General features: G+C 41.7%; 1 protein-coding gene across 1 annotated transcript; it reads left to right on the plus strand.

Annotated features, from left to right (window-relative positions):
• The first annotated feature begins 5,350 nt into the window (after positions 1 to 5,350).
• On the plus strand, positions 5,351 to 14,712 carry LOC132856604 (hepatic triacylglycerol lipase). Its single transcript, XM_060886233.1, has 9 exons — positions 5,351 to 5,518; positions 5,811 to 6,001; positions 6,214 to 6,393; positions 8,225 to 8,342; positions 9,111 to 9,344; positions 9,439 to 9,684; positions 12,174 to 12,288; positions 13,861 to 14,076; positions 14,310 to 14,712. The coding sequence occupies exons 1-9, from the start codon at positions 5,437 to 5,439 to the stop codon at positions 14,494 to 14,496; spliced, it is 1,569 nt and encodes a 522-aa protein (XP_060742216.1). The 5' UTR covers positions 5,351 to 5,436; the 3' UTR covers positions 14,497 to 14,712.
• Positions 14,713 to 15,210: the final 498 nt, after the last annotated feature.

Genomic DNA, 15,210 nt, shown 5'->3' on the forward strand with positions numbered 1-15,210 from the left:
AATTTATTTCTACAAACTAGTACATAGTGACAAAACTAGATCTCCAGAGTGATCCCTGTTCCTGTTTATTACACGTCCTTAATCATCTATGGCACTCGATTTTTGAAATTTTATAATAAAGCTCCTTCTGTCGAATTACGTATTTAAACTGTGTGATTTTCTAAAAAAAAAAAAAAAACCTTCTAATTCTTTCACACTCATAAATCACTCAAAAGCTCTTCAGTCAAATATACATTCTCAGAAATACCATTATTGCTCATATTAGCACTGGGGCAGTTTATCTAATCTGCTCTGTGGTTTGACATAAATTGCACTAAAGATTTTCATATTTATTGATTAATTTATTGATTAACAGAATAGTCCAGAGTTTTGCATCATTTAAGAATAATCATTTTGAGAATATAAGAAATAGAAAAAAGATCTCCTAAGACTTCCAAAACACATCCACTGTCCGGTGGTCCTACAGACCAAAATGTCTTTCAGTTCAGAGGAGAATGGACAGAATGGTGACATTAAAGGTGGGGTCTCCGTTGTTTGAAAGCCAATGTTGACATTTGAAATCACCAAAACAAACACGCCCCAACCCAAATGGGTCCCACCCCTGTATCGATAGCTCCGCCCCACACATACATACGTAACCCAGGCAACTAACGGAAAGAAACGTGTCTTTATCATAGCTGAAGGGAAGAACAATACGATTGCAGATAAACAAGCAAAAATGACACACAAGCATAATCATGTAAAGGACAAAGGCATATATTAGTTCTGTGTAACAAAGCAAAACCAACGTTACTCACCTATCGAGAAGGAAAAAAGCGCCTCGGCGTCCCATCGCAGGCCTTCCTGCTCCTTCAGTTCTCTCCAGCGCTGGAAAGCTGATCCTATATTAACACGTCCTACTTCTTACCTTATCGTAAGCCTTTCTTCTCTTTCTTTCTTTGTTTTTATCCTCCATGTCAATGTTAAAACCGCTTTCTGCTAATGTCACACATGCGCACTGAACACTCTCTCCGCCGCATATTGACAAGACACGCCCCTTTCTGCTCATTGGCTACACGTTTGTTTTGTTTTTGTTTTGTTTGATGGCCCAACGCAGTTTTCTGAAGCATTTCTCAAACAACATAGACCCCACCTTTAAGGCTAAAATAACTTTTCTACAGTCGTGAGCAGAAATGATTAGAAAACTAATTGACTAAATCCAACAGCTACCTTTAGATTTCTATTATAAGACAGTTTTAAGTCAATAGTTCCTCTGATCTTTTCTTGGTGCAAGGAATCCTGTCTAAATTCACGTCCATGGTGACGTCATATACGCTACAGATCAGTTGGATAGAGACGAATGAGGAAAACATAGAGTATTATCTGTGTTTCCTCTTATCGGTGAAGCTGCTATCTGGTTTCAGACCACATTAGAGATGATGTGGACGCAGGTTCACTGAAGCGCTGCAGGACAAGAACAGAAGGCAGCTCTCTCGGTACGTGGCATCTCTGAGTTCATTGAAAAGCCATTCAAAGCAAAGCCCTTTGTCCTGAAGACTCTCTCGGTGTCAGAAAACCTCTACTGAGCCTTACGGAAAACATCACTACTGTACATCAGTGATTCCAGGAAAGATTTCTTTGGTAAATAATGTCATGTTTTTAATCTTTACATTTCACATACATAATATAAATGATAACAAAAAATAAAGCATAATGGTCTAATGCTCTATTATACTTTATCACTCAAGAAGAAACCATTATTTTTATCACAGCGAAGTTCTTTGACTATCTTAGTTTATTGTCTCTGCGTCAGAAAGCCTGTTCTCTCTGCTACAGTATGTGTGTGTGCTTTATCTTTTGTTTTGGCCTTTTCTCTTTTCCCCTAACCTGCTTTGCTCTCCAGAGAGTCTACGCCGAGCTCGTCAGCTCTTAGCGGCGGGTTTTCTGAAAACCTCGCAAACAAGACACCTTTAGCACCTAATCCCAGATTAGTGCCGTGCTTTACTTTTTATTTCTAGGCCATGCACTAGGTGCCTATTCAGGTCCCTGACCTGTCGACAGATCCAGGTCTAAATCCTGTCTTTTCAGCCCTTTCTACACAGAGACAACCAACGATATAATTTTACGATTCAACACTAATGAATTTAACTAGGGTTCTCTGGAAAAAAACCCTTACAACCTTACAATTAAAATAAAATAAATCCTCTCACCTTCCACGTATCCAATTACTTTTGATTCCGGCGTTGAGGCGGCTCACGGTGAACTCCCGAGTCCTCTCACGCTCATGGCCAATTTTGCGATTCGAGGTGAAGTTAACAGCCTTCAAGGCTCGATCGCTACAAGCCTCCCCGGGAATCCCCGAAGTCGACTCTCAAGCGCAGAATCCTGCTCGACAACGCCAAATTGTTGTGGAAGTTCCGAGGTTAGAGAGATTTAAAGAATAAAGTATAACACTGGTAGACACGAGCAAGAGTGAAAAGGTTACACAATTTATTGTGCTCAGCTGCGGAGCAGGACCCAACACTCCACATGTAGCGTGAGGGATGAAGGGCCAAGATCATTGATTATCATTGATCAAGGTTTTATAGACAGAACTCAAGAAAACCGAAGATATGTAAAAGCAAAACATCATCAATCATTGGCTCAAAATTACCTCATGCATCTCCTGACCAAGCTAATCTGACCAGGCCAAGGTCTTCTAGAGGACGTATTGGACATTGTTTATGGACAACTCGTCCCCAGTCCCTTGTCATAATCTTAACAAAACCTACTGATGACGATGTCAGTCTCTGGTCATGACGCACGCAGGGTACAAGCATAGAAGGACAAAGTCTTATGAACAGTTTAAGATTAGAAATTTCCACCACAACATATCCCAGATTTGGAAGTTTGGGTCAGAGGACAGGGTCAGCCATAATATTGCTCCCCAGGAGCAGACAGGGTTAAGGGCCTTGCTCAAGGGCCCATCAGTGGCAGCACTAGGGCTTGAACCCCAACCTTCTGAGCAATAGTCCAGTGCCTTAACCACTTGAGCCACCACTGCCAACAGAGCACAGGCAATGATGATTATTTTTTTTTATTACTTAAAAAATTACTTGGGGGGGCACGGTGGCTTAGTGGTTAGCATGTTCGCCTCACACCTCCAGGGTTGGGGGTTCGATTCCCGCCTCCGCCTTGTGTGTGTGGAGTTTGCATGTTCTCCCCGTGCCTCGGGGGTTTCCTCCGGGTACTCTGGTTTCCTCCCCCGGTCCAAAGACATGCATGGTAGGTTGATTGGCATCTCTGGAAAATTGTCCGTAGTGTGTGATTGCGTGAGTGAATGAGAGTGTGTGTGTGTGCCCTGTGATGGGTTGGCACTCCGTCCAGGGTGTATCCAGCCTTGATGCCCGATGACGCCTGAGATAGGCACAGGCTCCCCGTGACCCGAGGTAGTTCGGATAAGCGGTAGAAAATGAGTGAGAGTGAGAAAAAATGACGCCACACTTTTTATAGTTAAATTTAATGTTGTGGAACAACTACAAGATCCTTTAACAGCAGATCCTATAAACTGTAGATCCCTCACCAACCTTTCTTTCTTCTCCCTCTAAAAGTTAACGAGACAATAAACACAGTTCGGTATTTTACTGACTGGTCATTAAAAACAAAGCCCTCTGTCCTGAACACTCTCCTGTGTCAGAAAACCTACCGTTACAGATGCCGACACTGGAGACTCCTTCTATAAACGTTAAATAAACGTCTCCAGCTGTTTATCAATGATTCATTGACGTTTTTCTCTGGAAAACCACATTTTTTATTCTGATTATTAGATTTAGATTATGTACAGCATCCAGTATATACACACGTATACCGCATATGTATATATGTAAATGAGCTGTAGCTATAAAAACGCTGATATAATAAAATATACATTTTAATAGATACCTCTGAATTGATTGACAGCCAGCGCTATTGTCATCGATGTTATAGACAATTAATCAACAACCTTCTGATTGATCAGAATCAAGAAATCAACGGTGCTCAGATTTCTTCAAGAAATCAACGAGACTCACAACCGAGTGTTGAGTAATCTGGGATCAGCTCATAGCAGCGAATTATTAACTGACTCTAAACAAACAGCAGCCGGCGATGGGGTTTAGCTAAGATGGTCTACAGTCAGGTGTGTGGGAGAAAGTAGGATCAGTGTATTTTAGAGTTCAGCTGATGCTCTAGGGCAGCGGTGTCCAATATTATCCACAAAGGGGCCGGTGTGGGTGCAGGTCTTCATTCCAACCAAGCAGAAACCACACTTGATTCCACCTGTTTAATCAGTTGTTCTTGGCTTTTAGTATAGACTCTGGTGAGGCTTCTGCTTGGTTGGAATGGACACCGCTGCTCTAGGGGCTCAGAGTCAGTGTATACACTCACTCACTCACTCATCTTCTACTGCTTATCCGAACTACCTCGGGTCACGGGGAGCCTGTGCCTATCTCAGGCGTCATCGGGCATCAAGGCAGGATACACCCTGGACGGAGTGCCAACCCATCGCAGGGCACACACACACTCTCATTCACTCACACAATCACACACTACGGACAATTTTCCAGAGATGCCAATCAACCTACCATGCATGTCTTTGGACCGGGGGAGGAAACCGGAGTACCCGGAGGAAACCCCCGAGGCACGGGGAGAACATGCAAACTCCACACACACAAGGAGGAGGCGGGAATCAAACCCCCAACCCTGGAGGTGTGAGGCGAACGTGATAACCACTAAGCCACCGTGCCCCCCAGAGTATACACAAGGGGTGGAAATAGCAGACCATATGAAACACACATGCTCTATTTCTTCAATAGAAACAATAGACTCCCAATTTTAGACTTGTGTGCTTCAAAAAAAAAAAAAAAAACCACAATGTGTTCCAATAACTCTTTGCTCATGCTGCTAGCGTTCATTAAAACATGACTAAAAAGGCTGTGTTTGTTTTCTGGTTTCAGTAAATCAAGTTAAAAAAAAAAAAAACATTCTTCCTTCCTACGGATTATTATACAACCTTAAAACAGCAAATCAAATAAACTCTGCGTCTTTTTAAGGTTTTTATTAGAACCGGTGGAACGTTGATGATGGATAAACCTTTCCAGGTTTGAAGTGCAGCTGTTCATTTCAACCCAAAGCAGACAGCCATTGTCTGTCTTTTTTTTTTCTTTTTTTTCCCCTTCGATACAGAGACCTCATGGTTTTTCCTCCCAGCTACAAAAATCCAGCCAATCAGAGAAGATAATCTCCTTTTCTTCTTCAGCCTTGGGCTTTCTACACCACACCACACCACACCACACCACACCTCCCCACCTCTTTTTGTCAGTCTCCTTCTTTCTCTGCAATAGGCACAACTTCCTTTTCTGAATCACTCCACTAGTCAAGACAGGTCTGTGGATGTTTGTACATCCCTCAGTTCTTGGTAATGACGGAGTTCCTTGAGCAATGATGAAGGCTGTGACTAGAATCTTCTCTTTTTTCCTCCTAATCCGTATCGAGGCAGCAAAAGCCGAAGGAAATACTACAGGTATGTGAAGTATTTAACTTTCCTTCACAGGTCGTCTATTCTATAGCATTATTATAGTGTAGGGATACAAGCAGCTGTTCCATACCACAAAAAGAAACTGAAAGGGCTAAACACATGTGCAAGGCCTTTCATGTCAAGGCTGGCTGCTGTTTCTCCTTAATTACATGTTACATACTATGGTTTTTAAACCTATATGTGGAAAAATCTAAAGGCTCTAGCAAAAGAGGAAATTCCATGCGGTATAAAGACTGATTGAAGGTTTTGAAAATGTTCTATTTGGCTTTATTTTTAGAGCATGTTGGGGAACTTGCGCTGGAGAACGAGGTAATGGTGAAACCGCTGGCGAAGACGACTTTTCACATGCATTTACAAGGCAGTCTCTTTGAAGATACCTGTGCTATCGAACCATTTCAATCAGACACTCTCAGCACGTGCAACTACAACGCAAGCGACCCTCTGGTCATCATTATCCACGGCTGGACGGTGAGGACGAATCTGAACCTCCTCTTACTTCTAACACGTGACTGGTTTATGTTTCACATTTCTTACGTGTTTAGATAGATCTGGATTGCTATTGTAAGGTATAGAGGAACTGGTAGAAAAACAGACCAGTATGTGATATCTACAGTACACCATCTCGTTAATCGCTGTATGCGCTTCACTGACCTGTGGTGACCCCCATTTTCACTGTGCAGATCAGTGGAAAAATGGAAGAATGGGTGCTCACGCTCGCCTCAGCCCTCAAGACCAGGCTAGAGCATGTGAACGTACTGATCGTTGACTGGAGACCTCTGGCTTTCCATCCATATCCAACTGCAGCTAAAAACGCAAGGCAGGTGGGACTGGATGTCGCAAATCTCCTGATGTGGCTTGAGGTAAGACACAACGTCATGCTATAGAGTCAGTGAAAATTGCAAAGATTAATCGGTTTTGATGGACACCTCCACTTTGAACGACATTTGGGATCTGTTTAGCAATTCTGATGCTTATTTGTTGGTTGACGCAAAATTTTGGTTATTCCTGTAAAAAAGAAGCTGCTGGGTTTTTTTTTACACTGATGTCACAGGGACATCCATCACAGTTAAAATGCGTTTAAGAAGAGTAAAGATTTCAGCAATCTCAAACATACACCGTATGGCCAAATGTATGTAGACACGTGAACATCTCACCCATAGGCGGGTTTTCCCGAAATGTTGCCACAATGTTGGAAATACTCCATTGTCTAGAATGTCTGTATGCTTTAGCATTACAATTTCCCTTCAATGAAACAAAAAGATCCAAAAGTGTTCCAGCTGTGCACATCGAAAGCTCCATGAACAGAGGGTTAGTGGAAAAATTCAAGAACTGGAACACCGAATGCACCCCTGGACTCCTCATAACATCAGTGTATGTATGATCTCACTCATGCGATTCGGCAGACGCCCTTATCCGAAGACAGACATTTATCTCATTAATACAACAGCAATTGAGTTTAACGGCCACAGAGCAGCAGCATTACGGTCCTGGGGTTCAAGCTCACAACCTTTCGGTCAGTACCCTTAACACCTTAACTGATCAGATGAGTAAAAGTTATTATAACATCAAAGTGGGAATAAATATTAAACTAAATGGCTCAACAAGGTCATATGTGTGTAATGGTCATTTGTCCACAAAATTTTGTCGATATAGTCATTCATTCATTCATTCATCTTCTACCGCTTATCCGAATACCTCGGGTCACGGGGAGCCTGTGCCTATCTCAGGCGTCATCGGGCATCAAGGCAGGATACACCCTCGGAGTGCCAACCGATCGCAGGGCACACACACACTCTCTCATTCACTCACGCAATCACACACTACGGACAAATTTTCCAGAGATGCCAATCAACCTACCATGCATGTCTTTGGACCGGGGGAGGAAACCGGAGTACCCGGAGGAAACCCCCGAGGCACGGGGAGAACATGCAAACTCCACACACACAAGGCGGAGGTGGGAATCGAACCCCCAACCCTGGAGGTGTGAGGCGAACGTGCTAACCACTAAGCCACCGTGCCAAAATTCACCAAAAAGGAATTTTTTGGTGAATTTCAACCTCATTTCAACGAGAAATGGAATGCAGAAGCAGCAGCAGAGCTACAGCAGAGATGACGCTTGACTAATAAGCAGTCAAGCGATGAGAAGAGCTGAGAAGAGCTGAGCATATGTTTCTGATATGCATGAATATTAAAGAACGTTACAGACATGCATGAGGAAATGAGACATGACTAAAGTGCTGCTGCATCACTCTCTTGGAAAAGCTTTAAAAAGAAGTCAATAATTCAATTATATTAAAGAAATCTTGGATATTGGATCTATGTGTATTTAATGCAAGTTGTGCAGGATTTATTATTCCTTCAAGCTCCGCGAAATTTAAGATAACAACGATTTTGTTATTGTGTAATCACACAAAAGTGCTCTCGGTAATAAGGCAGGTGAAATATCAGTATCAATTTGTCAAGTATAAAATATCATAATCCAGAGTTTAATCTTTAAACTAAAAATATACGAAGAATACAGAAAACAAATGTTACTTACTGCATCATACATGGAGAAATCTGCTAAATATTCCGTGGCATTAAAACCTTCATCTCAGTGATGGACTTCACACTTGCCAAAACTAATGCTTTAACATGCCTGATGCATGACAGAACCACCCTTACGCAAGATTACCCTTCTCTTTTCAACAGGAGACCACCCAGCTCTACATGGATAAAGTGCACCTGATTGGTTACAGTTTAGGAGCACACGCTGCCGGATTTGTAGGAAGCCATTTCCCAAAAGCCAAAAAGCTGGGCCGCATAACAGGTAGCGTTCTTTCCGCATGAGCTACTTTAAGTTCAGATCAGAAAAGCTCTAAAGACAAGAAATCTTAAGTGAAACGTAAGCAATGAGCCGTGCGGTCTAACGAGGTTTAGCGAGGTATCGACGAGGAGCTATTATTTCCACGTGAAAGCTCTATCCGTATCCAGACACATCTGTATACCACATGATGGCAGGCTGTGCGTGAGAAGTAGCAAGCTAACAATTTTCTAAGTATTCTATCACCAGCTTGAATGTATAGATTTTTCCTTTACAGATGAAAGCTCCTGAATAATTGGTCAAGCATTTCAGCCTTGGGTCTTTTTTCAATGAAATTACTTCGGTCTTCCTAAATTGTATTGAGGTTGAGAAAAAAAGGCTTCCAGTTCCAGATGTACCTCTTTAAACATTGTCCATTATGGAGGACAACAATAGTCTTAAAAAAAAAAAAGAACCTCCCCCCACTTTCCCACTCATGAGTGAAGACACTGAATAAAGGACCTGAATAAAGACAAGGGGTAAAAAGCAAACTAAAAACAGATTACCTTCTTTTTACGAAGGGGACACCGGAACCGTCGCTTTGGTAACATGTAGTACTGTATGTGACAAAACACACTTTAAAGCTATTGGATATATACCCCAAATTACACGTTGGTGGTCAGCTTGGTGGTCCAGGGATTCTAACTCACAACCTTCCAATCAGTAGCCTTCCAATAGTAGTAGGGATTCTAACTCACAACCTTCGATACTATCTAACTGATTCCTCTTGGCCAGGTCTGGATCCTGCAGGTCCCAATTTTGAAGGAGTTCCTGCTTCTGACAGGTTGTCTCCTGATGATGCCAAGTTTGTAGATGCCATCCACACCTTTGCGAAATCCAGCATCGGGTTGGCATTGGGAATCCGGCAGACCGTCGGACATGTTGACTTCTACCCAAACGGAGGCTACTTCCAGCCTGGATGTAATATGGCAGACATATATAACAATGTTTACCAGTATGGTCTGGAAGGTACAGCAGATCACAGGGAAGTGGGTCATATATCCAGTAGTAGAGTATATACAACAACGTGATGGATTTTAACTGTATTATCTCTTCTCATCAGGTGTACCAAAGACTATCAAATGCGCTCACCAGCGGTCGGTCCACCTCTTCGTTGAGTCACTGTTGAAACAGGACCAACAGATGATAGCTTACCGCTGTCGAGACGACCGTGTGTTTGACCAAGGCCTGTGTCTGGACTGCAGAAAGGATCGCTGTAATACTCTGGGCTACGATGTTGGAAAGGTGTACATCAGAGGCAATAGCAAAGGCTTCTATCTGAAGACTGGTCCTCAAACACCATTTATGGGTCAGTGAGTTAACTCTAGATTTCTTGAGATTTTCACCTGTTAATGATTTTCTCTGGGTAAGATTTGGGAGTGTACTATAAAAGAGCACTATAAAGGAATGCCAACTAATTCTAGTGAATTTTCAAGCTCTCAATAAATGAGTTTAAACTATACAGTGGCGCGTTCACTTTAAGTGTACATATATTTTGCACATTTAATATGTATGTTATACCTTTATAATCCATACATCAATCCATTCTCTACATCCTATGGGGTCACTGGGAACCTAGAACCAATCCCAGGAGACTTGGGGCACAAGAAAGGATAAACCCTGGACAGGATGCCAGTCTATCATAGGGCACACGCTCGCACTACAAACAATTTAGAGAACGGAGGCATAGAAGCCTTTATTATCGCCACATATACATTACAGCACAGTGGAATTCTTTTCTTCACAAACCCCAACTGAGGAGGTTGGGGTCAGAGTGCAGGGGCAGCTAAGATACAGCACCCCTGGAGCTGGAAGGGTTGAGGGCCTTGCTCAAGGGCCCAGCAGTGGCAGCCTGGCTGTGCTGGGCCTTGAACCCCGATCCTCTGATCAACAACCCAGAGCCTTAACCAGTTGAGACACCACTGCCCCAAATTTAGAAATGCCAATCAGTCTACAGTGCATGTGTTTGGACCCTGAGGCACTGGAAGAACCCCCAACACTGGAGGTCACAAGGCAAACTTTAAAATATTACTGTAAAATATAATTAAAAAGGTACAAAAAGGGTCCCCAAGGTTTAGTTAGGTAGCAGTACACTACAATTTAGTACAATGTTTTCTTAGAGCATCTGCATCAGCATCTGTGGTACACAAAGTTACTCACTCACTCATTCATTTTCTACCTCTTATCCGAACTACCTCGGGACACGGGCGTCATTGGGCATCCCAGGCGTCATTGGGCATTAACCCAATGAACCCCCAATACTAACCCACCGTGCCCCCCACATAAAGTTACCATTATGAATTTTAATATTTTAACTCAAAACTCACTTTTTGAACCTTGAACCTTCTCAATAAACACTTACGTGAAAAGCCTTTTTTATAATAGTATAATGTATTAAGCCTCAGTTATCAGTAGGGCTGCAACAAACGATTATTTTGATAATCGATTAATCTAACGATTATTAGAACGATTAATCGACTAATCATCGATTGTTGTCGATGTCATTGACGACTAATCAGTACGTTTTGAACGATTATTCAGCTTTTTCAATTAGTTAAAACATTGAGTTATACATATTCTAACTATAATAGAAAAAAAGAAAATCACTTCAGCTTTTGAAATAGTTGTTTTAATGAACTTTGTGCCAACTAAACAGGTCATTCTCTTTTTAAGCACTGTTTAAATATTCTGTTATCTTTTAATTTAAAAAATAAAAATAAAAATTACACAAATGAATCAGCCGCATTACAGACAAAAATATATATATATATGTTTGAATGTAAACATCTCTTGGCAGAAGTATTAAGAGCTTCATTTGTAAAACAAGTGTTCAGTTTAATGAAAAGCAGTATGGAACAGTGTCCTTTCTGCACTGGCCTTTCAAATAAGTGCTGAATTAAAATGAAGAAAGGTCAGCCTCCTCTTGTGCCAGGATGTTTCCATGAAACGCAAGTTCTGCCTTGCATGTATTGCACACAACTGCATTTTTGGTTGATAGTTTTGTAAAACTTTCCCACACCTTGCTTGTTCGCATTCGCTTGCACTCCGTAATAATTTGCACTTCTTTTAAAAGTTCTCTTCTACCGCATTTGTTAGGGCTGCATTACACTCTAGCGCTACAGCGCCGTAGCGGTCAAATCGCGATATTGCAGGCCCTTACATTAGGACACGTGAGAACAAACGACTACTCGACAACAAAGATATTTGTCGACAATTTTTTATTGTCGACGTTGTCGACAATGTCGACTAATCGTTTCAGCCCTAGTTATCAGTAAATTAAAATGTAATACTGGTAACCAGAATTGGTGTCATTTTAATTGTCGTGTTAGCACGTTCGCCTCACACCTCCAGGGTCGGGGTTCGATTCCCACCTCCGCCTTGCGTGTGTGGAGTTTGCATGTTCTCCCCGTGCCTCGGGGGTTTCCTCCGGGTACTCCGGTTTCCTCCCCCTGTCCAAAGACATGCATGGTAGGTTGATTGGCATCTCTGGAAAAGTGTCCGTAGTGTGTGATTGCGTGAGTGAATGAGAGTGTGTGTGAGAGTGTGTGTGTGTGTGTGTGTGCCCTGCGATGGGTTGGCACTCCGTCCAGGGTGTATCCTGCCTTGATGCCCAATGATGCCTGAGGTAGGCACAGGCTCCCCGTGACCCGAGGTAGTTCGGATAAGCGGTAGAAAATGAGTGAGTGAGTGAGTGAGTGAGTGAACGGCGGATAAAACCGTGCGAGGTTTCCGTTAAGACGGGTTGGTTGACGATGAAAGTTTGTGTGACACCTTTCTGCTTTTAATCCCTCCCCACAGTCTATCACTACCAGATTAAGGTCCTGCTGATGAATCTGATCGAGCAGGTCAAAGCCTCCATCTCCATTGCTCTTATTGGAAGTGAAGGAGAGAGTCAGTATATCCCGATTACTCTGTAAGTACATTTCATCACCTGCTGTAACTTGTAATCGGTTATAAATTTGATTCATGAATGATTTATGTATAGTTTTGTATTTGCTGATTGAATGATTGAGTGATTCATTTAAGTTCTATATGGTCATGTATGTGGTATGATCTTCCAACCAAAACAACAGCTACTGAATTACAGTATCTCACTCATCACTGTTCTCAGATGAGTCTACACTTGTATTCTGTAAACAGCCTGCATACCTGACTCCAGCTCCACATCTTATTATATAACACAACACACATCAAACTCATCTCCACTGACCAGAGCTGTGAGATCACTGCTACTGTCTTTAATGAGCTCAGAAATAACCCTGACCTGTCGGTTCCTCAGGAGCTCTCGGTTCCACAATTCCACTGGACTACAAACTGTTGTAGAAAGGACATTATTTACATTGGCATTATAACCTGTCCAGTGTCACCTAAATGAGGACGAGGTTCCATTCTGAATCTGGTTCCTCTCAAGGTTTCTTCCTCATATCGTCTCAGGCAGATTTTCCTCACCACCGTCACCTCAGGCTTGATCATTAGGGATAGATATTAAAGATGAATAGTAATTTTTCTCCCAAAAATAATTGTCTGCATGTAGAGGGACAAATATAGCATTTATTTAAAATAATATATATATAGTTTAAAGCAGTAATGACTCCGGCTATCTACATTGAGTCTATATCTGTAGCCCTGTCTTCCATGTGGCATCAGCATCTTGCAGCTACAGGTCAAGAGCTTCAGTTAACGTTCACATCAAACATCAGAATAGGGAAAAGATGTGATCTCAATGAGGTTGGCCATGCCACGGTTGGTCAGACTGGTATTTCAGAGTATTTGAAAACATCACATGCAGACAGAAATGGCTTGTTGATGACTGCAGTCAGAGGAGAATGGACTGACAGGAAAGCTCAAGTATCTCGTCTTTCTCTTACAATTTTTTTTTCCTACTGCGATGAGGAAAAATAAAACATGAGACAAACCTTAAGGCAGATGGGATACAACAACAGCAGATGATCACGTCAGGTTCCTCTCCTGTCAGCCAAGAACAGGAACCGGATGCTCAGGCTCATCCATACTGATCTCAATTACTGCTGCAACACGCAGATTTTTAGGGTAATAACTTGGCATCAACCGCATAAATCTATGAAAAGCTGCTTTGTGTCAACAGTCCAGGTTGCTGTCGTGGGTGTAATCGTGTGAAATTTCTGCGGAAACACTTTAGGCTCCATAATACTAATCACGTATCATTCAAACGTGAGCTCAGTGGACTTCACTGGTATCTTGAATGATCAGATCTGCATCTAGAACACTACCTTCGTGATGTGTTTTGAGATGATCCCAGTATAAATGCATAGCTGAACAATTTGTAGCAATTATTTTATGGGGTGCAATCACGTCGACATGGACCCGAATTCCAACACCAAGAATTAAAGATGAGGCTAAAGGACGACGTGGAGTCGTATGCAGTATTAACAGGGTGTTCCTAATAATTTGGCTAGGGCATGTACACTGTATATACAATAGATTACACTTTGACACTTTTGCCCAGGTCTCTGGAACATCCTGAGAACAAGACGTACTCATCTTTGGTCGCAGTCGACTCAGTGCTGGGGGAGCTGCGAGCAGTGCGTTTGCGCTTGGCAGGAGAGGCCTGGAGCAGCTGGTGGAGACGAGTCACAACCATCATGAGCCGCGGTGGAGGCTCCAACGAAACGGAGCTCATTGTGGCTAAAATACGACTCAAATCTGGTGAAAGCCAAGAGAAGTGAGTGTGAAATGTGGTCGGAGTGTGAAAAAAGGATGAATCAGACGTTACACCTTTCTATCTGCCATGAAAAAGAAACTTTATGACTCCCTCTAGTGGCATGTTGCACTCACTGCAACGTTAAATCTGCTGATTTTTAGATTATAAGAAGTGACTTGGAAAGAAAAATGTTAATACTTGAATGCAGGAATCATTATTATAGATTCAATACAACACTTTTATTCTACTTTCAGGACATGGTTCTGTGGTCAAACAGCAGCCGTAACGCACCTCAAACCCTCGCAAGAACGCGAGTTTGTCCGGTGTCAGTACGCTGCCAAAAGGAAGAGGAGCAGCAGAAATCTTCAAGAGAACATACACGGAAAGGAATCCGGCAAGCGTTCAGACCGGTTTAAAAGAGAGAAATCTGAAACAGATTAATAAAAAAAAATAAAGAAAAATAAAGTCAACAGCTAAAACGTTTGGTTTAAAAGAAAAGCTTTGATGTTACGTTATTCATTTCGATTGACCATTTTTATTAATGCATTTCAAGTACTCAAAATTACATCTCTTTGCACAATACGTTTTGAAATGTTAAGTAAAAATGTTCAAAGTGAACAAAAATTTAGGTACTGTATAAAACACAGTTAACATTAACAGACAGTAGTATTTTTTTTTTTTTATTATTATTTTTTTTTTGCTTCTAACTTTTTGATCTTTCTGCCTAAACCACCTACAATAATTTTTTGACTCAATTCAGACAATTTCAGTGCATTTTTTTCCCCCTATAAAGTTTCACCAAGACTACACAAAATAAAAACCAGTAAAAGAAAAAATGTCAGACACGGGCAGATATTCCTCCCCTTATCCATGTCACACCACATGAGAAACAGACGACAAAAAGAAAGAAAGAAAGAAAGAAAGAAAGAAAGAAAGAAAAACTATGCACTTCGTTGTACATAAATGTTCTGATTGCTGCCATAAAGAAAGAGTAGTGTTCTAATATCCAAGCCTGTTTTGACGAATGTAGTGGAATCTGAAGGAAAGAAAAAAGAATGTTTGGAGAATCAAGAGAAAATATCACTATATGGTCACATTGAAATCTTCAAAAAAAAAAAAAAAAAAAAAAAGAAAAGAAAGATGCGGAAAAATAGA

The sequence above is a fragment of the Tachysurus vachellii genome, chromosome 14 (genome assembly GCF_030014155.1).
Source record: "Tachysurus vachellii isolate PV-2020 chromosome 14, HZAU_Pvac_v1, whole genome shotgun sequence".
In the NCBI taxonomy this organism is placed as follows: Eukaryota; Metazoa; Chordata; class Actinopteri; order Siluriformes; family Bagridae; genus Tachysurus; species Tachysurus vachellii.